Source organism: Arachis ipaensis, chromosome B10 (assembly GCF_059453495.1).
Source record: "Arachis ipaensis isolate K30076 ecotype BB chromosome B10, ASM5945349v1, whole genome shotgun sequence".
NCBI classification, from domain to species: Eukaryota; Viridiplantae; Streptophyta; class Magnoliopsida; order Fabales; family Fabaceae; genus Arachis; species Arachis ipaensis.
In genome coordinates this window covers 16,594,392-16,620,908 of record NC_142435.1, presented here as the reverse complement: position 1 = coordinate 16,620,908, position 26,517 = coordinate 16,594,392, and the positions used below count along the sequence as shown (strand labels likewise).

Genomic DNA, 26,517 nt, shown 5'->3' with positions numbered 1-26,517 from the left:
TCTTTATATCTGGCAAATTAGATTGTGTTTCTGTAATATTTTGTTATTCATATACATGATCTTTTCTCTAAAAAAAATATGATAATTTTATCAGAAGAAAAATTTATCTTTTTTAAGGAGAATTTTCTGATACCATGTTAAACAAATATAAGAGAGAACACTAAAGAAATAGTTTGTAGGTATAAAATAATATAATATAAAAAATATTTATAAATGTTAAGAGAATCGAAATAATAAAAATATAATATCTTATAATAAATATTCAGATATGTTAAATAATGTTAATCGACCTTAATTATACTCTAACATGCAACGCTAGTATAATATATATAAATCTTATGATTTTTTGATCGGCTAGTATATTAAAACATAATCACATGGATAAATACCGGTCGTAAGCCCATTGGGCTTTTACGTCTCTCTATTCATGGGGCTCACACGTCCCTCATTTGCTGTATCCATTCCACACCAAAAACATAAGTAAAAAAATGAAAAACATACAACGTAGAGAAATAATTGAAAATTTAGAAATGGGAAGCATACATATAACATCTGCAGCAGCAACGAGTCAAGAGAGGGTTAGGGCTTTTTTTCCTCCAAAAACGGAGAGAGAAACACAAGAACCACCAAAAGCAACTTCACACACACACACACAGAGTAACCTTCTGCACTGTTTGCGTCTCTTCACTCTCTCCGCCAAATCTCGAAGATTCAAAGAAGATCGTGAGAGAGAGAGATAGTTGAGAAATGGCGCTGGCTTTCGACGAGTTCGGGAGGCCGTTCATTATACTGAAGGAGCAAGAACAGAAGAGCAGACTGAGAGGACTCGATGCACAGAAGGCCAACATCTCCGCCGGCAAAGCCGTCGCCCGCATCCTTCGCACCTCCCTTGGCCCTAAAGGCATGGACAAGATGCTCCAGAGCCCCGACGGCGACGTCATCATCAGTCAGTTCTAACAACCATAACCACCTTTTTTCTTTTCTGTTTATTTCTTTCAGATTTTTTACCTTTTTTTTTTCAAAAATAATTAATCGTGCCGCCTTTTCTTTTTCCTGCTCTGATTTGTTTTTTTTTCGAGTTTCTGTTTTAGACACTTTTGCTTTCCATTTTTGCTCTCTGTTTTTTTTTTCTTGTTTTGATAGTGATCCATGAGCTCTAGGAACTAGGAAGCGAAAATTTAACCATTTTGTACTTTAGGTTAGGCATGAAGTGTTAAATATATGGAAAGTTATTTTTGGTTTTACTTTGAACTGTGCAGTGTTTTTGATTGAGCGAAATGCAATTAATTCTTGTAGATTTGGGTGCAGTTTGTGTTGGATGACTTTAAATTTTGAAGTAAAAGGCATGTTGTGTGTACTGTGTAGTAACTTCCCGGAGCCGGTGAAGTTTTGAGTAGAAAATTTTGGATTTTGTAAATGTGGTTGCTTTTTAAGGTTTTACGAACTAAGTGTAGGTGTGATTGAAGTGCCTTGAGACCTGAAATCGACACTTGTTTTGTTAATTTGAAACTCAGATTGGGAAATAGACACTTTTTTGCAATTTTATCTTTAGAAGCTTTGTGATGTTTTGTTGAGATATGGTTATTGGTAGAATTTTTATTTGTTGCTTCCACTAACTAGTGACATTTCTTGTTTGCAGCGAATGATGGAGCAACAATCTTGGAGCAGATGGACGTTGACAACCAGATTGCTAAACTGATGGTTGAGCTGTCCCGGAGTCAGGATTATGAAATTGGGGATGGAACTACTGGAGTTGTTGTTATGGCTGGAGCTCTTCTGGAGCAAGCTGAGCGGCTCTTGGAACGTGGAATTCATCCAATTAGGGTTGCCGAGGGCTATGAAATGGCATCCAGGATTGCTGTTGATCACCTGGAGAATATTGCTAAAAAGTTTGAATTTGGGCCTACGGATTTGGAGCCTTTGATTCAAACTTGTATGACTACTTTGTCCTCTAAAATGTGAGTGTAATATAATCCAGGTTCTAATAATTTGTCTTGTTATGATGGATGTCACACCTTGGGATTTTGAATTGTGTTCAATTCAGAATTTCAAAATTTAAGATAATTCTTGGCATTATAATGTCCTTTTTTGTTTAATTTTCCAGTGTGAATCGGTGCAAGCGCAGCTTGGCTGAGATTGCTGTCAAAGCAGTTCTTGCTGTTGCTGATCTAGAAAGGAAAGATGTTAACTTAGATCTAATTAAAGTAGAAGGGAAAGTTGGTGGTAAATTGGAGGATACTGAGTTAATATATGGAATTGTTGTTGACAAGGATATGAGCCATCCACAAATGCCAAAGCGAATTGAAGATGCTAAAATTGCAATCTTGACTTGCCCCTTTGAGCCTCCAAAGCCAAAGACTAAGCATAAGGTGGACATTGATACCGTTGAGAAGTTCCAGACATTAAGGAAACAAGAGCAACAGTATTTTGATGACATGGTTCAAAAATGCAAGGTATGATTTTATTTGAGCATAATCAAATTTCTATTACTAATGTCCAGCCTACCGTTGGTCTTTTCCTATAAGGGAACTAGAATGCTTGGCCATCTTATATTTTGGCAGATGATATTATTGGGATTTAAATTTTAAAATGGGCTAGTTATATAACCCTTGTGTTCTTGCCAAAGTGAATTTTGGATTTAATTGAAAGGAAATTTTTATTTTGATTTGCAGGATGTTGGTGCAACCCTGGTTATCTGCCAGTGGGGCTTTGACGATGAAGCAAATCATCTCTTAATGCACAGGAACTTGCCTGCTGTCAGATGGGTTGGTGGTGTAGAGTTGGAATTGATCGCAATTGCAACAGGTATGTCTTTAGTAATACATTCTCTTTTTTTGTCTAAAAAATCTCTTCCTTTCCTATGAAGAGTAAAATGATAGGCTTCAAATTGATCAACTCTAATAACCAGGCTTTAGTAATATATATGAATATATGAATTACAACTTCTCGCTTTTGTCACTACTCTCCAACATGCTTTTTATTCTTATTAACAGTGTAAATATCTACTTGTAAATACAGGTGGAAGAATTGTGCCTAGGTTCCAAGAGTTGAGTCCTGAAAAGCTGGGAAAGGTATGATGCTACTCTTTTTAGTGGTTTTCAAAACCTTCTTATTTTTATTATTACAATTGAGTTTGATTTAGGACACTTGGCTACTCTTTATTATTGCAATCGTGTTTGATTTAAGGCATTTGGATGTGGTTCCATGCTTGTTGTATTCGTTGATAGGGTGGCATTCCATATGCTATGGACTCATGTGCTCTCTTTATTGTACATTTGGAATTAGTGACGTAATTATATTTTTTATTAAGGCTGGTTTGGTTCGAGAAAAATCCTTTGGTACAACAAAAGACCGGATGCTGTACATTGAGCATTGTGCAAACTCGAGGGCTGTGACAATATTCACTCGTGGAGGTGAGATCATGTACTCTTTGACCCTCTTTTGATTGGTTTGCATCGCATTTTCTCGAATTAGTTATCTTTTTATGAAGATTATCTCCTAAGCTGGTCTTGATTGAATCTGGATCTGAATAATAAACTATTTTAATTATTGCCTGTATCAATGATTTTACATGTGTTAACCCGTGGATATAGTATAGGGCTTAATTAAATGGTGTTGTCTCTTTTGTTAGGTAACAAAATGATCATAGAGGAGACAAAGCGCAGTCTTCATGATGCCTTGTGTGTGGCTAGGAATCTCATCCGCAACAATTCTATAGTATATGGTGGTGGTTCTGCTGAAATTTCCTGCTCTATTGCTGTGGAAGCTGCTGCTGATAGATACCCTGGAGTAGAGCAGGTATGAATATTATTCGAATCATGTAGGTATTGTATTTTTTTATGCATGGCCAATGTACAGATATTCTCAGTGTATGGTAATGATGCCAGAGCACTTTAGAAACTGTATTAAACAGTCACTTTCAGTACTTATAGTGGATCAAATGTAATAATTTTATTGATGGCTGGTTTTTCTTTACCATGCAGTATGCTATCAGAGCATTTGGAGATGCGTTGGAGGCCATTCCGATGGCCCTTGCTGAAAATAGCGGCCTTCAACCTATTGAAACGTTATCTGCTGTGAAGTCCCAGCAAATAAAGGTAGATTGAACTAAACTGGCTGCTGTTTTATATCTGTACTTAATTTCAAAAAATTATACTCCCAAATATAATGGCAATAACCTTAAATTTGCTTTCAGGACAATAATCCTAACTTTGGCATCGACTGCAATGATGTTGGCACCAATGACATGCGTGAGCAAAACGTATTTGAAACTTTGATTGGAAAGCAGCAACAGATCTTGCTTGCTACTCAAGTTGTCAAGATGATTTTGAAAATTGATGATGTTATTTCCCCATCAGAGTTCTGAAACTAAAGTTTTCAACTGATGTTTTCCACATCAAGATCATGGATTGCTGATAGTTTTGTTTTTTATTTGGTATTAGTCAGAGTTGGTATGTTCACAGTTTACCGTTAAGAATTTAAGAATTTGACATGATTTTATATTCTGAGTTGAGTGACTTATTTTGTTTGATGCATTTATGTCATATTAACTAGCGGTTCAACAGGATTACCGAGTCTGTTCAGTTCAGCTGCTTTTCATGTTTTTACAAAATTAATTTCAAATTTTTATTTTTATAATTGTTAATTTAATATAAATAATTTAAAAAAATTAAAAATAATTATTTAAAATACAAATTTCATTAGATGTTTAATATGTAGAAGGTATAAAATAAAAGTTGATAGCTCCACAATAAATCCAATTATGGATAAGGCTGTAATTGAGAAAATTGGACCAAGTGAATTAGGCACACAGCAGAGTTTAAACCAATGAGAACCAGAGAAGTAAGATTTTGTTAGCAAGTGAGAAATAGGGTGCAAAACAGAGGATTATTTCTCAAGGTCGAGCTAGGATTATTTCTCAAGGTCCGAGTTGGAGAATTAGTTAGAGGGGTTTTATAGAAAAGAAGAATTAATGTTGTTAGAGAGGAATGTATTGTGATATGGACTCTCGAGGTATTTTAGGAGTTCATCCTTGACTCTGAAAAGGAAATTATTTTTGACACTTTCTCTTTCATCTATTTCCATTTTCATTCAGTACTAATAATAATCTATACATTTTTCTTCTACAGTTTAATCGTTACATTTTCATATTATTCTGCATTTTCTTTTATCATTTGGTGCTCTTGTTGAGAGGAAGTATGGCTTCCATGAACTTTGGTCGTCGCTTTGCAACGGAATCACGTGGAGGTTGCAAGTCACGGACTGACGGCATTGCGTATGGAAGGACTGGAGGACTCAGTGAGAGAAATCCGAAGCATGCTGTCTGAAGCACTAAAATTGAAGCAAGTAACACCGATCGGTGATGGCTCTTCACATCCTCGACATCAGCAACAATTCTACCAATCTAGAGGTAAAAAAGTTGATTTTACCCGTTTTTGATGGTGATAGTAATATGGATGAATGGGTTTCTAAAGTGAAAGAGTATTTTGAATGGTTTGTGGTACCTGAGGAGATGAGACTAAGAATGATTTCCTTCCATTTGTCTGGAACTGCTTATGCCTGGTATCGTTGGGGGTCTATAATAACATTGCATATACTTGAGAGTCTTTTTTGGATACCTTACTTATCAGGTTTGGATAGAACTAGTACTATGACCCTAAGGCCGCCCTCAAAGAGTTGAAGCAAACTAGTATCGTAGCAGAATATCAAGAACAGTTTGAAGATCTTACCAATCATGTTACTGGACTTTGTGAGGACTGGGTGGTGTCATTATTCATGGCTGGCCTTCAAGAGTACCTGAAATGCGAATTATTGTTAGGTAAACCGACATCGTATATTCATGCCGTTTTATTAGCAAAGATATATGAGCAGAAGTATGCAACCAATTCAAATATGAAATCTATCAATCACATTGCACCAAACCTCACCAAACCTATCCAAACTAGCCCCAATAATCCCTCCCTAATTGATACTCGACAAACAAACCATCCAACCTTAGTCCCATTTCTTTCTCCCACACACAGCCAAACACTAATACTAGAAACTCCACATCAAACCCCCTTTTTAAGAAATTGTTGGTAGCTGAAATTAAGATGAAGAGAGACAAGGGGGTCTGTTACTATTACGAGAAAAGTGGTCACCATGACATAAATGTAAAACTTCTTGTTACTTGTTGATTGGAGAGGAAGAAATGCACGAGATCCTGAAGGAACCCGAGCCTGAATTGATTCAACCTCTGGGTGCTTAGGCGCCGATTGTAGTGGATGTTGTACAACTAGAAATTAGTTTGAATGCCATGGTAGGTCAATACCAGCCCACCACCTTTCGCGTGAAGGGCACGTATAATGGGCAGCCGGTTATGGTGTTGATTGACAGGGAAGTTTCCATAATTTTGTGAAGGCAAGTGTGGCGGAGAAACTCCACTTTCCGATTCAGCAGACCACACACTTCAGGTACTCCTAGGCAATGGAGATGTGATTGGTTGCAAGGCGTACTGCGAGAATATTCCCTTGGTAACACAGGGGTACCAATTCTCCATTAACATTTTTGTGTTGGATCTTCAAGGGGCTGATGTAGTTCTCGGAGTTCAGTGGCTGATGTGCCTCGGCTATGTTACCACATGGGCAGCCGGTTATGGTGTTGATTGACGGGGAAGTTTCCATAATTTTGTGAAGGCAAGTGTGGCGGAGAGACTCCACTTTCCGATTCAGCAGACCACGCACTTTCAGGTACTCCTAGGCAATGGAGATGTGATTGGTTGCAAGGCGTACTGCGAGAATATTCCCTTGGTAACATAGGGGTACCAATTCTCCATTAACACTTTTATGTTGGATCTTCAAGGGGCTGATGTAGTTCTCGGAGTTCAGTGGCTGATGTGCCTCGGCTATGTTACCACACATTATGGATTCCTTACTATGAATTTGTGGTGAATGATGTTGCGGTAAAGCTACAGGGTGAACGGTTGCTTCAAGCTGACGTTATGAGTAACAAAATATTTCAAAAGATGCTCTCATCGGAGGTTGTCACCACTCTCTACCATCTTAAGGTGCTAACAGAGGACGAGAAGGGAGACACTTTGGTGCAGCCAGAATTATGAGTTTTAGAAGAATTTGGAGATGTTTTCAACGAACCAACTCAGCTGCCACCCAACCGAGACATAGACCATGCTATCACCATACTACCAGGTTCACAACTAGTGTGTGTTCGACCATATCGGTACCCTCATTTTCAGAAGGAGGAAATTGAACGTTTGGTAGCAGAGATGCTCGAGACAGGAGTAATCCAGGAGAGTCAAAGTGCATTTTCAGCCCTGTTTTACTAGTCAAGAAGAAGGACGGGAGCTGGAGATTCTGTGTCGATTATAGAGAATTAAACGCTATTACTATTTGGGATAAGTTTTTCATTCCGACCATTGATGAGATACTTGATGAACTCTTTGGTGCGGAATACTTCTCTAAGATTGATTTGAAATCGGGTTACACCAAACTCGAATGAATGAGGATTCGGTTCACATGACGGCTTTTTGCACCCACCAAGGGCATTATGAGTTTGTAGTCATGCCTTTCGGTCTCACTAATGCCCCTTCAACTTTTCATGCTACTATAAATAAGGTTTTTCAGCCTTATTTGAGAAGGTTTGTTGCTGTTTTCTTCGATGATATTCTTCTCTATAGCAAGATTTGGGAGGATCACTTGCACCACCTCAGGCTTACCCTCACTGTCCTATCCTAGCACCAGCTGTTCGCTAAGAGATCAAAGTGCCTCTTTGGTCAAAGGCCAGTGGAGTATTTGGGCCAATATTGTTGGGGCAGATGGAGTGAAAGTTGACCCGTCTAAAATAGAAGCAATTCAAGTATGGCCAAAGCCAAGTTCTCTCAAACAACTTAGGGGCTTTCTTGGGTTAACAGGGTATTATCGCAAGTTTGTCGCTAAGTATGCCCAAATTGCTCATCCCTTGATTGAGTTACTCAAGAAAAATATTTTTCATTCGGGTGAAGAAGCAAATAGAGCCTTCGAGCAGTTGAAGGTTGCAATGATTCATACCCCAGTCTTAGCGTTACCAGATTTTTTTATGCCTTTTACGGTAGAGACAAATGCATCCCATAAGGGTATTGGTGCAGTATTAATGCAGAACGGACATCCCCTAGCCTTTTTTAGTAAGAAACTGACACAGAAAATGAGTCTTGCTTTAGCTTATATCAGGGAGCTTTATGCAATTACACAATCTATGGCTAATTGGCACCACTATTTATTGGGAAAGAAGTTTATTATTAAAACTGACCACCAGGGGTTAAAGGAACTCATGTTGCAGGTGGTTTTAACACAAGAGCAACAATACTATTTGGCAAAGTTGTTGGGCTATGAGTTCGATATTGAATACAGAGCTGGCAGAATGAATCAGGTTGCCGATGCCCTCTCTCGTCACCCTAATTCAGACTCTGAATTTGTATTCCGCAGCCTCACTACGGTTCAAACAGATCTATGGGATTCTCTCAGGAGGGCTAATGCTCACTGCCCCATCATGGTACAATTACATCAGCAACTTAAAGAGGGCAAGCTTAGCGCGGATTATGGAGAACGGGATGGACTGCTCCTATATCGGGAAAAGCTTTGGGTTCCTGATTATAATGGGTTACAAGAATTACTCTTACATGAGCTTCACAAGTCAGTACGTGGGAGTCATGGCGGACTACTAAAAATGTATAAATCCATGGCAGAATTATTCTTTCGGCTTAGAATGTGGACTGCTGTCCATAAATTTGTTGAACAATGCTGGGATTATCAAGTTACCAAGTATGTTCTGCACGTCCTCAGGGACTATTGCAACCACTCCCAGTGCCAGAACAACCGTGGGTGGAGATCTCTCTCGATTTCATTGTGCAATTACCGAAATTTGCTGGGTATACTGCGATATTAGTGGTGGTGGACAGATTTACTAAAGTGGGATATTTTACTGCTCTTAAACCAGGATATACAGTGAAGGATGCAGCCAAGGCATTCATCAATTCTGTGGTCAAGTTACATAGATTTTCGATCACTGTGGTTTCGGATAGAGACCCTATTTTCCTAAGCAAGTTTTGGAAAACTTTGTTCTAATTTAGTGGTACCAAGCTCAGCTATAACACTGCCTATCATCCACAGAGTGACGGTCAAACCGAGGTAGTGAATCGAACATTGGAGCAATATCTTAAAGTCTTCACGCACTCTTACCCGAATCAGTGGTCCTTTTTTCTCGTGTGGGCTGAACTCTGTTACAATAGCTCTCACCACTCCTCTCTTAATATGTCACCACATGAGGCACTCTATGAATTTCCGATGAGAACCCTACCCGGATACCACCCGGGGCCACCACGGTCCTTACCGTGGATGAATTTTTGAGAGTACATGAAGCATTGCATCGGGAACTGCGTTATTCTCTTCAACGTGCACAAGAAAAAATGAAGAAACAAGTAGATCAACACTGCCGGGAGAAAAGCTTCGAGATTGGCGATTGGGTTTTGTTGAAAGTTCGTCCTTATCGTCAGAAATCCTTAACCCACAATACCCACAACAAATCACAGAAGCGTTTCTATGGTCTATTCCATGTTAGTCAGAAGATTGGGAAAGTCGCATACCGTTTGGCCTTGCTAGCTGGCTGTGCCTTGCACCCAGTGTTCCATGTTGCGGTGTTGAAGCAGTTCCACGGGGAGCCTCCAGTTGAGCCAGTGACGGTGTCGGATCTCCCATCCTCGCTGCAATCGCGTCTGGTCGCCATACTCAGTAGTCGTTCCATAGCTTCTGATGAGGGTGTGCGAACTCAAGCCTTGGTGGATTGGGAAGGGGCTTCCAGGGACGAGACCACGTGAGAAGACTTGGAGGAGTTGACGAGGTTGTTTCCTGAGATCAACCTTGAGGACAAGGTTGTGTTGGAGGGTGGGTTAGTTGATAGCTCCACAATAAGCCTAATTATTGATGAGGCTGTAATTGAAAAAATTGGGCCAACTCATGAAAGTGAACTAGTGCACACAGCAGAGTCCAAACTAATAAGAACCAGAAAAGCCCTAACTTGGATGAAAAATTTTGTTAGTAAGTGAGAAATAGGGTGCAAAACAGAGGATTATATCTCAAGGCTGAGCTGGAGAATTAGTTAGAGGGATTTTATAGAGAAGAAGAATCAATTCTGTTAAAGAGAAAAGTATTGTGATATGTACTCTCGAGATACTTCAGGAGTTCATCACTAACTCGAAAAGGGAATTATCTTTGACACTCTCTCTTCCATCTATTTCCATTTTCATTCAGTAATAATAATAATCTATACACTTCTCTTCTACAACTTAATCGTTACATTTTCATATTATTCTACATTTTCTTCTATCAAAAGAGTAAGCCTTTTTCGGTCGTTAATTATTTATTCAATAGACAGTGTTTATTCTAACAATTATAAAAACACAAAATCGGTTTCTATCTAATTTTTATATTTGTTCAATTTAGTCCCTGAAACAGATTGACAACAAGTAATATATTTATGTGGCTTTGTTTCTTTCATAATGGTGATAAATTGCCCCTTGAGCCTCTCAACCATCTCCCTTCTCTGCTTCTGCCGCTCCCTCTCTACCGCCGCCTCCTCTCTCTCTTTCTGAAACTCTCTCTCCCTCCTCTTCTCCCTCTTCTCTATTGCCTCCCTTAACTCCAAAATCCTAATCCCAACACCCCCAATCCGTCTCACCTCCTTCTCGGAATCATTAAAATTATCACCACCACAACTATCATCAAAATCACCGCACTCACTCCTCCTCATTTTTATCACAATCATCATCGCCATCAATAATGTTATCATTAGAATTCAAAAATTTAAAAACTAAAAATATAATCACACCACATGGGTTATTTGGGGGAAAATCTATTTATTTTTTTAAAAAAATTACCTGAAAAATAAAGACTAAAAAAGAAAAAAAAAAGTTTGAATGTTAAAATAAATAAAACTCATGATGTTGTGGTGGTGGTAGTAGTGATGAGAAGTAAAGAGAAATGAGAAAGTGAAAAAAGTGAAAAAAATGCAGAGGGAAGAGAGGAAGGAAAGGAGAGAGAAAGAGTTTAGAAAAATATAAAATTTTCATTAATCATCATGCATAAGCGGTGGTGATGATATTATTAATGATGGTGCTGATTGTGAGTACGGTGGCGGTAGCAAAGAGGAAGGATCGGAGGGAAAGGAATGAGTGTGAGTGTGGTGGCGGTAGGAAAGGAGAGGAGGAAGAAAGAGTTTCGAAGGAGGGAGATGGTTGAAGGGCTCAAGGGGCGATTTGTTCTATTACGAAGGGGACGTTATCTGACACATATAGGTAAGAATTTGACTGTGTTCCTTCTGTTCTTTTATTATTTGTTCCATAGCTTCCCGTATCTTGGTAACAGACGTCTCAAGATACTCCCAGTATTCAGATTGAGGGATTTCTGGGAGAAATTCCTGTCTTTTATTATCTGACACGTCAGTGTTGACCTGCTGTCAATCAATTCCAAAGACTGGATTAAACAAATACAAAAGTAGATGAAGACCAATTGTACTTTTATAGTTGTTAGGGGGCACAATGTCTATTGGATAAATGGTTAAGGATCGAAAAAGACTTTTTTCTAAAATAAATAAATACATTTATGTTATATTAATTAACGGCTCAACAGAAATTACTAAATTTGTTCAGTTCAATTGCTTTTCTTGTTTTTACAAAATTAATTTTAAGTTTATATTTCTATAATTGTTAATTTGATATAAATAATTTAAAAAATTAAAAATAATAAATTATCTAAAATACAAATTTCATCAGATGTTTAATACGTAGAAGGTATAAAATAAAAAATTTTGTAGTAAATAACATGTTTAAATATCATTAAGTTAGTATGTGTAATAATTAATATAAAGATTTATAAACATTATTTACAATCTTTGTTATTAAATTTTGTATACTCTAGATGGAATGTAAAATATATTTTATTGATAGAACAGTTCACAGGATCATATTTTTGGATATTAAGTAATTGTTGGTGTAATGCTTTGTTATTGGATGTTGTGGTATTTTGCAAGGTTTTGGAGACTAACAATTCACAGGAGACGAATTTATTTTCGGTAGATTTTTTTTAATACAAAAACACAATACAAAAAAAATGTATTACCACGTATCGACCACACAAACATTTTATGGAGAGCGAATTGTCAAAAATAATACAAAAGAGACAAATTCTTATTCTAACGAAACAGTACTTCTAGTCTCTTGTTAAACATTGTTTATAAAAATTTTTAAGTAAAATTTTATCTTCTCACCAATAATAAAATAAAAAATTTCAGTTCACAAGCATGAAACATGCTAGATAAGAAAGTATATACTATATAGAAACAATCAAGAATATAAGATATTCACAATTTTTTTATAACATTAAATATATTAAAAAAAGGTTTACATGTAAATTTATTATTTGAAGACTCATTACATTATTTCTTTGGATTTTATTTTTATTTTTATTTTTTTATATCTGGATAAATTATGCTTTCAAGTTATTTTTTTTATTTTATAATTAATCACAATCATTTGTGTAACTTTTTACTTATGCATTTTTATTATTTTTTCCACTGTCTATTTGTCTATCATTTTTTATTTAAGATGTCTAAATATTCTAATATATAACGTAATTTATTTTATTATTTTCTTTTTCAACAAATTTTTTTAAACGAACAATCTATTATATTTATATTTATATTATATCTCTAATTTTACAATCAAAATGTGCCACATATCATTTTCTCATTGCAATCGGAATCAAATTTTTCCCTCCAAAATTAAGAAATTCTCTTTTCTTCCTTACTAATTTTACAACCAAAATGTACCACATGTCACTCTCTCATTGTACCACATGTCACTTTCTCATTATAATTGAAATTAAATCTTTTCCTCCAAAATTAAAGAATTATTCCCTTTTTTTTACTAATTTTTTACAACCAAAATATGCCACATGTTACTCTCTCATTGTAATTGAAATCAAATTTTTTTCTCTAAAATTAAATAGTTCTCCCCTCCTCCCTCTTCCTTTCTCTATTTCTCTCATTACTTAAACCACTCTATCTATTTTATATATCATTAATATCAATGACTAATTACTAATTTGACAATCAAAATGTGCAATATGACATTCTTTAATTGTATTAAAATTAAAATTGAAATATTAAAATTAAAATTAAAATATACATATATTATGTATCATATATTACTATCTAATTTAATAATCAAATGTGTCACATGACACTCTCTTATTAAAATTGGGAGAAAATATTTTTTTTTTCAAAATTAATAAACTCCCTTCCTAAATTCTCTCATCTACCTCTCTCCAATTTTCTATTTCTCTCTACTATTTTTACTCTATATATAATTTATATTTTATATTAGTAATTTGACAAATCAAAATATGTCATCCGATATTTTTTTACAATTAAAATAAATTTTTTCTTCTAAAATTAACAAACTCCCCCTCTCACTCTCACTCTCACTCTCACTCTCATTGTTCGTCTTTATCTTTCTCTCTCTTTTCTCTTATTCTCTATTTTTTCCATCTTTCTCTTCTACAGAAAATAAAATTAACAAAATAATATGAATTAAATAAAAATATTATTATTATTATTATATACATAATTTTTTAGTTTTTTATTTAGTTTTAAATTTTCACCACTTATATTTCTAATTTATATTTTCATTTCTCTTCTTTCAAATATTTATTACATATAATTTGGAGAGAATGCTAATGTCATAAATAAAATTTAGAATCAAGATTCAATTATTTTAAAAAAAATAATTTTGATTTAATTTTATAACTATCAATATAATTTTTTTATGCTAATATCCAATTATATTTTTATATACATTGAGAGAAAAAATATATTATTTTTAAATAGTAAATATAAAAATTATTTATTTTTATTTTTGTAATAGACTTAACAGTTAACACCTAATTAAATGTAAAGGTATACACGTTAAATTATTTTAAATTTTAAATAACGAATGTTAAAATTAATTATTAATAAAAAATTAGACTTTTTCATATAAAAATAATAACTAAAAATCTTATTATTTGATTTTTTTTTATTTACAGATACCTTGATCTTCTTAGCCAGAGACTTTTGTCAATCTACGAATTTTTTGTAAAAATAGTTTGATTTTATAAATCTTTTGTATCATGCATAATTTATGCTGTCAAAACAAAGTTAACTGTAATTTTAAAAAATTTATATTTCTATAATATTATTACGGGTAAAATTACTAATAATAAAATAAAACTAAAAATGAGAACATAAACTAAATGTACTTTAATATTCACTTCATAACATCTCTGCATCTCTACTATTATATTCAGTCTTTGAGAGTGTACCAAGTTTCTTTCCTCTATTTTGTCATCAAATTTATCAAAAACGGTCATTATCAAATTATTTTTCACTACTTAAAAAGATTATTAAAATCCTTAAACGTTATTGTTTAATATTATGAAATGTTTATTTATCCGGATTGTTGTCAAAGATATGCAATAGAAGTTTGGAATGTATTAGTGTATTACATATAAACTTAAATCCAATTTTTTTGTTTTGTTTTAATTCTCGTTAAAAAAGTGAAATAAAAAGAAATATGAGAAGGTAAAATAAGATAGAGAAGATAAAAAAAAAATGATAAAGAAGAAGAAGAGAAAAAGAGAAAGTTTTAAATTGTGCAAAATTTATTAAATTTTTTAATCATAACACAAAATTTGTAAATTTTGACAGAGAAATTTGTTAATTGTGACATAGGCTTTTGTTAAACGGGTGAAACAAAAAAAAAAGATAATAATAAAAAAAAAAAAGAAAAAAAAGGAGAAATAAGAGAAAAAAGAGTATTAAATTATACAAAATTTATAAAAAAAAATTAGCAGCTAAAGGTTTTAATCGTGTGTTACTTGCATATACGTAAATAAGAGGCATACATTCAGTAAAGTAGAGTTTGGGTTAGTTAGCTTCTATGATGTACGGACATGGGATACGACATGATACGGGACACGTCGATACGCGAATTTTAAAATCTTATAAGATACGAAGACATGCATACATATAAAATATATAGTATTTTTTAGATAAATCGTAATGATATTTTGATATTTTATTGATACTAAAATATAAATTAAATTTTTAATTATTTTTAATATCTTATTTTAATTATATCAGGTATTTAAAATATTTTTTATTTTAATAAATAATAATATATACTATATCTAAATTTATTTCAAGAATATATATTTAGAATAAGACTAGACATGCTAACACGTGATGGTATTTAGGTGTGTCTAAGCATGTTTGAAAAATTTTTTTATTTTTTATTAAAACACGGTTGGACACAATAGACACGCGTGTCGATGAGTGTCGTGTCCAAAATGTGTTCGACATGTGGACATGACAGCTCAATAAAGTATCCATGCTTCATAGGTTAGCTTTAGTTGCAGTATATATAACTAACTTTCCGCTATTTTAGAGTTTTGTAAGAGTCAGAACTATTGTGCAAGGTTCTACTCATTTTTGGAGTTCTCTTTCTCTGATTCATGCACAATGCATGCAGAGGTTTTATTCAAACTCTTTCTCAAAGCTTTCATGGTTTCTGATCCAAGTTTCATTATGGTGCGGTGATCGATTGCTACTTGCAATCCATTTGAACACCATCTCTTAGTCCAATTTTCAGTTTAGCAACTTCAATTTCTCTTTCTTCTTTTAATAAATTTGTCAATTTTTCATCTCATCTTCTTCAATTTGTTCTTGAATCTGCTCATCTTCTTAATCTCCTTTCTTTCTTCTCTTTCTTTGGACTCAAACAATAGAGATTGATGAAATTTGTTTTGTTTCACACTTTCTTCAATTAAAATACAATATTTTCGAGCAACTAAATCAAGAAAAGAAGGTTTGGATCTACATTCTTCAAGATCCATTAATTTTCATTCTGCAGTTGTCAAAGATTTTCCAAGATCATGGAACCTACACCAATCAATACACAAATAGCAATGAACAACATTGACCTCAACACTCTTGCTTATTTGGTTGCTCAGATCAATATGTTTCAAGCTGTATCTCCGCGCCCTCCCACAAACCCTATAATGGGCCCTTCAAGTCTGTTCTTCCTTCACCCTGGAGAAAGTCCAAGCAATCCTCTAATATCTGAAGTTCTCAACCATAAGAACTATAATTCTTAGTCTCAGCTTATGCAATTGGCTTTGGTATCAAAAAATAAACTTGCATGCATTGATGGTTCTCTTCCAAAACCAATGGAGAATGATCCCATGTATAGTGCATGGGTAAGGTGCAACACAATGGTTGTTTCCTGGATCAACTCGTCCCTTAGCCCAGAAATTCGAAATAGTATGCTATGGAATGGTATAGCTCAAAACTTGTGGAAAGATTTAAAGAAACGATTTTATCAGGGAGATGTTTTTAGAATTGCTGAATTAGAAGAAGACTTATTCTCAATCAAACAAGGTGATTTTGCAACACCTTACTTCACAAAACTTAAAGGAATTTTGGGAGGAACTTGAGGACTATAAACCACTGCTAGTGTGTATTTGTGCCTCAGATTGTGCGTGCACATCAATGGTTCGAAGCTACAGGAAAGATACATTTGTTGTGAGATTCTTGCGTGGCCTAAATGAACAATATTCTGCAGTTAGATCAAACATAATGTTGATGAAACCTCTTCCTTCAATTGACACCACGTTTTCATTACTCATGCAACAAGAGAGGCAATTAACCAGGCCAGAGGCGGCTGATCTAAACATGCTGATCACTGCAGTCAATCATCAAACTACATTCACATCTTTTAGAGGTAGAGGTCGTGAAAGAGACAACCGAAGTAGCAGAGGCAGAGGCTATGGCGGTATAACTCCTCATAGACAATGTTCCTTTTGTGGCAAAGAAGGACATTTGGTGGACAATTGCTATAGAAAACACGGGCTGCCTCCACACCTCAAAGCCATCAACTCACAACATCAACAACATCATGATTGAAATTCAAGATGACAAATTCAATACACCTATTGACCTTTACAAAGAGGCTAATGGTGACTCTCAAGTCTTATTTACACGAGAAAAAGCAGGCTTTGTTATCACTACTTCAACATCATGGAGTTATTACTTCCCATAATGCACATGTGTAAAATCCGGTTAATTAACGGCTAATTAACTCATAAATGAAAATTTATTCTAGAAAGCCAAAAATGTGATTTTTATGGCTAAATATGATAGAAGAGATTGAGACGAGAATGTCGATACCAATTTTGTAGAAATCGGACCAAGATTGGACCGAACGGGCCAAACCGGGCCAACCGGACCCATAGTGGGCCCTTGGCCCAACTAAACTAAACCTAATACACTCATTTCAGCACTCTCTCTCCCCTCTCTAAGACACTAAACACGCTGAAATGGAGGCACAAGAGGAAAGAACACTCTCTCAAGTTCTTTCTCTCATTTGATCTTCAAACCCCCATAACTTTTGATCTAGAGCTCCGATTACCGCACCGTTTATGGCCACACGTTCACCGCGGAGAGCTCTACAAAACCCACTATTTTATTCTTGAGGTAAGCCACGAAATAATTTCAGTTCTTCATCTCTAATTTTCGAATTTTATGGGTGAAAATGTTGAGATTTTGGGCTCTTTGATGTTATAGGACCCAACTCTCTTGAAGGAGAAGATTAGTCTTGTCTCTTTGGACCTTGAGTGTGGTACGATTCTCAATCCTAGTGTAATTTATTGTTCTATGATGTTTGGATATTGAAATGTTGTGTATGGGTATGATGATTGTGGCTTAGGTTGTGTATATGTGAATATTGAAGCTCAATTTGGGATTTTGGAAAGCTTAAAAATGGATTTGATGACAAAAATCTGTTCTTGAAGGTGTAGAGACCTTGAGAGCTTGTGAAAAAGTAGTTTGGAAGTGCTCCGGTTGAGTGGGAGAAATCGGCCAAGGTATGGTCTCAGTTTCCTGTATCTAAAATGTAATGTGGTGTGAAAACTTAGGCTAGAGGCCCTAAGATAGGCATTGAATTGTTGATGTTATTGAATGGTTGAGATATATGATGTGGTCATATACGTGATTATGAATATTGATGCCTTGATGGTGTGATATATGATGAAAATGCATGTTGTGATATATGCTTGATGAATGTTTGAGGTTGAATTATGGATGGAACCATGTGAGAGTGAGCATGGTAGTGATTAAGTGTAATGTTGGTTAATTGGTAATGATGTGATTGAAAATTGTGATGAGGAAGGGTATATGCCATGTTAATGTATTTAATATTTGGCTAATTGATTGAGATGGAATGAAATGGTGAGATGTTGGCTTGTAATATGTTAAAAATGCTAATGTATAAGTTGAAGAGGCTTGAGTTGATTTTGGTGCACTTTCCCTGATTTTGAAAAGGGTTGGAATTGAGATATTTTGAAAATGGCACCTTGTGGTTTTGAATGAAAATGTAGTTTTTGGGCATACTTTGACGGGACATAACTTGAACTCTGGATCCCCATTTTATGCCAAATCTGTTTAAAACTAAAATTGGATCTGGGGTGGTTATACCGTTCGAAGAACGGGTGAAAAATGATTTAAAATAGAGGAGTTATGTCCCTTGGAAGATTGGGGGTTTAATCTGTGAATTCTGCAGCTTTTAACTTAGAAAAATTTTTGGCAGAATGACCCCCACGCGTAGGCGTGCTTGACGCGTATGCGTCAATTTTCAGAAAAACGCCATCCACGCGTGCGCGTGGCTCACGCGTACACGTCGGTGTGCTAAAATGGTTGCCCAGCCAAAATTTCCGAGAGTTGTGCGAGCACTGTGCTAGTTCTGTGCGTGGGGACACAAACGCACCCACGCATGCGCGTGGCTGACGCGTAGGCGTCCCTTGACTGTTTTCCCATCCACGTGTGCGCGTGGGCGACGCATACGCGTCGATGAACTTTTTGGCCATCCACGCATGCGCGTGGAGGACGCGTACGCGTGGCTCTGTTTTTATCCCAAAATTGATATTTGAGTTTTTTAAAGTCAAATCTCATACTTTTAAGCCTCCGATCTCACCCCTTATGTCTTAAATCATTATGATATGCCTAGCCATGAGGAAGAAGCTAGGGGATCTGGTAACTTGTGAATGAAGTATGGGGAAAGTTTATGATCAATGATGATCAAAGATGATTATATGAGATGCGGAGGATGGCGATCGAAGTGCTTTATCTGCCATGAGTCGAAAGGCTGTAATTATTGATAAATTGGCTGGTTCTGGATTGAACCGTGAGCCGGATGGCTGAGTTATAGCTGGATTTCAGTGGAGCCATTATTGATTATGGCCGAGTATAAATGCATATATGCTATTGAATGAAAATGTGAATGTTGCACTTCCACTATCTGAGATACGAGTTTCCCTGGGTGAAAGCAGTGGCTAGCCACCACGTGCTCCATGTGGAGACTCGATACTCTACTGACCCTATGTCGTAAGTGTGGCCGGACACTGTGAAAGTTCCGGATGAGCTCACCCCATGAATATACACCAGTGAGGGTGTTGAATATGGATCATGATTATGATCATGATTATGTTGAGTATAACTCGAGTTGGGGATGTGCGACAGAGGGACAGTCCAATGGTTAGCTACCAGGACTTGTCGGGTTGGCTATATAACCGACAGATGATATCATCAGCTATTAGGGACAGGCATTCAAAATATTGCATACTACGTGATTTGTTTAAGATTGCCTAATTAACTGCATATTACTTGCTAATTGTCTAAATTTCTTATCTGTTCCTATTTGTATATCTCTTGTCTGATATAACTGTGTTTACCATATTATACTCCTGCTGGTGGTTGCGAGGTTTGAAGGATTTGGAAAGGGAATATGTAGCTAGACTGAAGAATCTTTAGTCAGTTGCCATTTATGGTTTAGCCTGTTTATAATCTTTGATTTTATCTGGTGGAAGTTCTAGGATTGCCTTTGGCTTTTCCAGGACATTACATGTTAGATATATGGGTACTATTACCATACTGAGAACCCCCGATTCTCACCCATGTGGATTTTGTGGTTTTCAGATGCAGGACGTGAGGCTTCTCGCTGAAGCATGCTGGAGACTTCTGGATTAGCGAAGATCCTTGTTCTCGGATTCTATTTTGGTTTATATGTTTTACTTAGATACTTTTATCTCCATTAAATAATACAAACTGTGATGACTCCTCTTTGAGGAGATTTTGGAGAATAGGTTTTCTTGTATTTATGTCCCTTTGGGTTTCCTTTGGGGTTTCCTATTTTATTTACTTGTATATATTGCTATGCTCGGACCAGTTATCTTCGCAACCGGATTATGAGTTTTGATATTCATGTTTTTGACACTCCTTTGTATATATATAATCTCGCGTTGGTTTATCCTTTGTTTGTCACGTTTTCGATTGGAGTCTTGCGCTTTCGAGTTGCGATTTTATTTTACCCCTTTTTCTTCAAAGGCTCCTAGTTATAATCTTTATTCACACTACTATATGTACTAAATTTTAATTTTTAGAGGTCGTAATACCTTGCCATCTCTGAATTATGATTTAAGCATAAGACTCTGTATGATAGGGTGTTACAACATGATCCTTCCATTACCATAGACAGCAAGTCTTCTAATGAAGGTAATTCTGTGATCATGTCAATTTCTTTATCACAGGACTGTAACTCATGGGTCATTGACACCGGAGCCACCATTCATGTCACTCATAACTTTGCTGCATTTCATTCACACCAAACCATTAATCTAGTTAGAGTTAAGCTGCCAAACAAGTGCATAGTTACTGCTTCAGTGTCAGGTATTGTCAAAATTTCTAACACTTTGTATCTCACCAATGTGCTTCACATTTCATCATTTGCATTAAATCTAATTTTAGTATCAAAATTAATAGAGTCTATTGATTGTCAATTTGTGTTTAGTAAATTTGGGTGTGAGATATATGATTACTATACAATGAAGACGATTGGAGCAGCTGAACTCAATAATGGTTTGTATGCAATCAGCACTAGAAATGGAAAATGCACCACATACAAGCCTATGCACACTACTGCATCAGCCTCACTACACACTCAACATACTACACAAGAGCTATGGCACAATAGATTAGGTCACATACCACTCAAAAAATTGTATTTCATGGAACAATCATATCCATCTATTTTGAATTTCAATATGAATACAAGTGCAGTGGCTCTTCCTTATGACTCTTGTCATTTTTCTAGACATAAAATGAAGAACTTTTCAATTAGTCTATCTAAAACCGAGTCTTTCTTTGATCTCATTCATGTTAATATTTGGGTACATATTAACAGCCCATCTATCAAAGGATATAAGTATTTTCTAATAATAGTTGATTATCACAGTAGATACTGATAGGACCAGCAATAGCAGAATGATCAAGCTTTATTGATACACAGAAATGGCCAATTAGCTCTCCCTAAAAAGTTCTACATAGTTGGAACTACCAACTCAGAGAGAGAGATTCTCTCCAACTTCTAATAGAATTCAAAAACAGAAAAATATCCATCATTAACTAACTATAACCTAGCTATTTATAGGCAGTGAGTAATAGGGTCTAACAACCTATCAGCCAGCTGGGCATGCCAACGGCTCCTAAAATAACTCCTACTTGACCTTTACTTACCTCTCCTTTTGTAACACAACCCAAACCTGTTAGTAGTAGGCGCCTCTCTATCAATACTCCCCCCTCGGACAACCACCTTATCCTTATGGTGGAACTTCAGAAGGATGACCCGTAATGTCGCCGCTCGTTCCCAGCTGTCCTCACAAGGAGATAGGCCCACCCAGCACACCAAATACTCCAAAGCCGCATCCTCTGTGGTTCGTGATGCCACGATCTGAGATGGAAGCATCACCAGCTCACTATTCTCAGCCAGCCCTGGTGGAAACATCTGTACTTGCTGCTACGGCGGAATGGCCTTTTTCAACTTGCTAATGTGAAAGACCGGGTGGAGCCTCCCTTGGGGCATGGCTAACCTGTATGCCACTGCCCCTATCCTCTCAACCACCTCAAATGGTCCATAGTAACGAGGGCTTAGCTTCTCATTAACCCTCCGCGCTAGTGTCCGCATCTGATAAGGTTGAATTTTCAAATAAACCCACTCACCTTACTTGAACTCGACATCCCTTCGATGCCTATTTGCTGCTTGTTTCATCCGCTGTTGCGCCTGTACTAAGTGCATCTTCAGCTCTGCCAACACCGCATCCCTGGCTGCGGTCAATACTGCCACCTCCTCAACATGCGATGGAAATATCTTTCCACGGAAAAGAACAGGTGCTGGAATGCCATAAAGTGCTTGAAATGGAGTAGTTTGGACTGAGGCATTGTAGGAAGTGTTAAATCAAAACTCCGCCCATGGTAGCCACTCCAACCATTTCTTCGGGTAGCCCTCCACAAGGCATCGTAAATAAGTCTCCAAACAGCTATTCACCACTTTGGTTTGGCCATCGATTTGCAGATGAAATGCCGTGTTGTACTTCAATTTTGTCTCTGCGGCTTGGAATAGTTTGGACCAAAACTTACTCATGAACACCCTATCCCTATCTGATATGATTGACTTGGAAAACCCGTGTAGTTTAACCACCTCCTCAATAAAGGCTAGTGCCACCTCCTTGGCTGAAAATGGATGAGCTAGGGGGATGAAGTGAGCATATTTGGTTAACCGATCAAACACCACCAGGATAGTATCCATGCCTTTGGATTTTGGCAATACTGCCATAAAATCCATCGTAACGTGCTCCCAAACTCTCTCCGAGACTGGTAGGGGTTGCAACAGCCCCACCGGTTTCATCGTTGCATGCTTGTTTTGCTGGCAAGTGTGGCAGCCCGCAACATAATTCCTGACTCATTGCCTCATTTCGTGCCAATGGACCGCTACTGCTAGCCTCTTATAGGTTCGAAAGAAGCCTGAATGTCCACCCGCCCCACTATCATGGGATTCATCCAACAAAAGTGGGATCTGAGAAGAATTTGCGGGTAACACTGCTCTCCCTTGATAAAACAGCCGACCCTTGTGTAGGGAATACCCCGGATAGTCATCCAGCCCCTGCTGCAGGGAGACCATAGGTCGTGAGCGACCTCTTCTTCCACTATTTCCCAGAAGTTCATGTGCACCACTGAGATTGCCCTTGCCATCATTTGTCGTGACAACGCATCTGCTGCCTTATTCTCAAGGCCTGGCCAGTTCCGGATCTCAAAATCTAAGCCTACTAATTTAGTGGTCTACTTCAAGTAAGCTGCGTCCATGAGTCGCTAGTCCATGAGGAACTTCAGACTTCGCTGATTTGTGAGAACAATAAAATGGCAACCCAACAAGTAATGCCGCCACTTTTGGACAGCAAAGTGATGCGTGAGCATCTTTCCTATCTTTTTCTAGTGAATTTGTATTTAATTTGTTGAGTTTAATCAGGAATTTATTATCTTTTAGCCACTATGGATGCTACTTTGAGTCGTGTGAAATTCTGTTTATTTTAGGTAGCATTCGAATGGATTTAATGGAGTTTCTGTAGAAAAAGAGAAGAAAGCGATTGATGCTGTCAACCCTGACCTCTCTACACTCAAACCTAAATAACTCAAGCTCAAGAGTCCAATGGACGTGATTTCAGTGGCATTGAAAAGCTAACTTCTAGAACTTTCCAACGATGTATAATAGTCCATACTTCTTCTCCACCAAGTTTGTAAGGGTGGTGCCTAACTTGAGGATTCTCAAGTTAGGCGCCAAGATCACTTAACTTCACTCATCCAATGCAGCCAAGGTGGCGCCTAACTTGAGAAATCTCAAGTTAGGTGTAAGGCACAACAACATGCAACATTAGCCTTGACTCTTCAACTAAGGCGCAACATATCTTCAAGCAAGGCATAGCGCTCAAGCCCAGCACGCCATTTCTCACTGTACCATTCAAGTTAGGCGCAGCCCATTCTCAAGTTAGGCGTGGATTATTATGAAATCAAGTGGTCCCCAACACTCCAAGAAGCCAGCACACAATCTCCTATTTATTCTGATTAAGCTTTAATTTTTATTTTAAAATAGGAAAAGATATTATTTAGTTTTAGAAATTATAATTTACATTAATTAGGATTAGATATAAAAGGAAAAAAGAACCAGTCCTTTGGGCTCTTCTCTTCTACCTCATTTCACAATTTACAGTTTGACAGAATCCTAGTTTTCTCTCTGAACCATGATCAACTAAACCTCCACTATTAAGGTTAGGAGTTCTGTCTATTGTATGGATTGATACTATTATTTTTCTATTTTAATTCATGTACTGATTTCTATTTCAAGAATTGTTTTCGTTCTTTATCTTATGAATCTGGGTGGAACGGAAGTATGACCCTTGTTCTAATTGAGTTCTTGTATAACTTGGAAAAGCTCTTTACCTGAACAACAGCTTGAAAACAATTTCTCCTAAACTTCTAATTATCTGGACTTAACGGGATACATGACATATAATCCTCTTATATTTAGGTAATTAGGGTTTCTGTGGCATACAACTAGAATTGAATTTCACCCTCTAATTGGAATTAAGTGACCAAGGAATTGGCGGTTGATGAAGGTTAGAGGAGACTAAAAAGGTCTAAAGAATTAGGGTTTAGTCACATTGAGTTTGCCATGAATAGAATCTTGTATGATTAAAGTAGTTAATAATAAAAGTCAATCCGAAAGATAGATATCTTTGAAGCCTTAACTGTTTCTCCATATATATTTCACAACTTGTTTACTGTTTGCTTTCTGATTCTCTGATTTACTGATAATGCAATTGAGACCCAAACACTACTTTCTGTTTGTCTGACTAAGCAAATCACTTGACCATTGTTGCTTGATCCATCAATCTTCGTGGGATCGACCCTCACTCACCTGAGGTATTACTTGGAATGATTCGGTACACTTGCCGGTTAGTTTGTGGGTTATAAATTCCGCACCAAGTTTTTGGCGCCGTTATCGGGGATTGACTGTGATTGACAATTATTAGTTGTTTGATTGCTTAGATTAGGTGTTTTAGCTTTAAATTTATTTAATTTTACACCTTAATTTTTCAAATTTTTCTAGCTTTATTTTTTCTTAATTTCTGAAATTAAGTTTGGTGTTACCTAGTTAATTTTATTTTAATTTTTCTGTTTAATTTTCCTTAAAAATTTTGAAATTCTTGTCCTAATTTTTCTAGTAATTTTTGAATTTTACTGTTTATTTTATTTAGTATTTTTTTTACTTTGTTACACAGGTTACCTTACTGGGAATTCTCTACACTCTGACGTAGAGAGTCCCATCTTTTATTGTCTTCTGTCTGTTTATGAGTAGGAACATGGACAAGGAACCTCTGTTAGACTTTGATCCTGAACCTGAAAGGACTTTAAGGCGGCGTTTGCAACACGTAAGACTTTACAAGGCTGCAGAGTCCACTATGGATCATAATCATGCTGCTAATGCCAATGTGGAAAATCCAATTGAGAATGAGCAACCTAGAAGAGTGCTTGGCTCATACACTGCTCTAATACAGATCTTTATGGAAAAAGCATCGTGGTGCCTCCTATAGCTGCAAACAACTTTGAACTGAAGTCACAGCTAGTTACTCTTGTACAACAAAATTGTCAGTTTTATGGACTTCCTCAGGAAAATCCCAATCAATTTATTTCTGATTTCCTGTAGATTTGTAATAATGTGAAGACCAATGGAGTGAATCCTGAGATATATAAACTCATGCTCTTCCCATTTGCTGTGAGGGATAGAGCAAAGCTGTGGTTAGACTCTCAACCCAAGGAGAGTCTGGATACTTGAGAAAAGGTTGTCACTGGATTTTTGACTAAATTTTTCCCACCTCAAAAGCTGACTAAGCTAAGGGTGGAGGTTTAGACTTTCAAACAGAAATATGGTGAGACTCTCTATGAAGCTTAGGAGAGATTCAAGCTACTGACTAGGCAATGCCCTCCAGACATGTTCTCTAGATAGACTCAGCTGGATATCTTTTATGAGGGCTTATGTAAAATATCCAAGATGCGCTTAGATAATTCTGCAGGTGGTTCTTGGCACATGAGGAAGACACCAGAGGAGACCGCTGAACTTATTGAGTTGGTTGCTAATAACCAATACTTATATTCCTCCAACAGGAATCCTGTGGCCTCTGTAACCCCTCATAAGAAAGGTGTTTTAGAAGTGGAAGCTATTGATGCTCTTCTTGCTCAGAACAAACTTTTGTCTCAACAAATAAGTCTAATTACTCAACAGTTGAGTGGAATACAAGTTTCAGCTGTCAACAACCAGAATACACCTCAAGAGGTCCCTTATGACATGACGGGTAATTTTATGCAAAATGAGAATTATGATTATGCTCAATCTTCTTTTGAACAGGTCAATTACATGGGAAATGCTCCTAGACACCCCAATAATGATCCATACTCAATGACTTACAATCAGGAGTGGAGAAATCACCCAAATTTTGGATGGAGAGACCAACCTCA

At 36.6% G+C, this 26,517-nt stretch overlaps 1 protein-coding gene and 1 non-coding gene across 2 annotated transcripts; one reads left to right on the top strand and one right to left on the bottom strand.

Moving 5' to 3' along the window:
* The first annotated feature begins 499 nt into the window (after positions 1–499).
* On the top strand, positions 500–4,535 carry LOC107623008 (TCP-1/cpn60 chaperonin family protein). The gene is made up of 9 exons (XM_016325118.3): positions 500–946; positions 1,640–1,958; positions 2,105–2,453; positions 2,673–2,805; positions 3,019–3,071; positions 3,311–3,413; positions 3,632–3,798; positions 3,984–4,097; positions 4,196–4,535. The coding sequence occupies exons 1-9, from the start codon at positions 748–750 to the stop codon at positions 4,364–4,366; spliced, it is 1,608 nt and encodes a 535-aa protein (XP_016180604.1). The 5' UTR covers positions 500–747; the 3' UTR covers positions 4,367–4,535.
* Positions 4,536–25,891: 21,356 nt separating this feature from the next.
* Positions 25,892–25,998, bottom strand: LOC148579257 (small nucleolar RNA R71). The gene has a single exon (XR_015896499.1). It is a non-coding gene; the product is annotated as a small nucleolar RNA R71 (small nucleolar RNA).
* Positions 25,999–26,517: the final 519 nt, after the last annotated feature.

Bases quoted from the DNA above. Each gene is read 5' to 3' on its own strand.
- LOC107623008 (XM_016325118.3), top strand. From the start codon at position 748: ATGGCGCTGGCTTTCGACGAGTTCGGGAGGCCGTTCATTATACTGAAG. The intron at 1,959-2,104 runs GTGAGTGTAATA...TTAATTTTCCAG, and splicing joins ACTACTTTGTCCTCTAAAAT to TGTGAATCGGTGCAAGCGCA. The intron at 2,454-2,672 runs GTATGATTTTAT...TTTGATTTGCAG, and splicing joins ACATGGTTCAAAAATGCAAG to GATGTTGGTGCAACCCTGGT.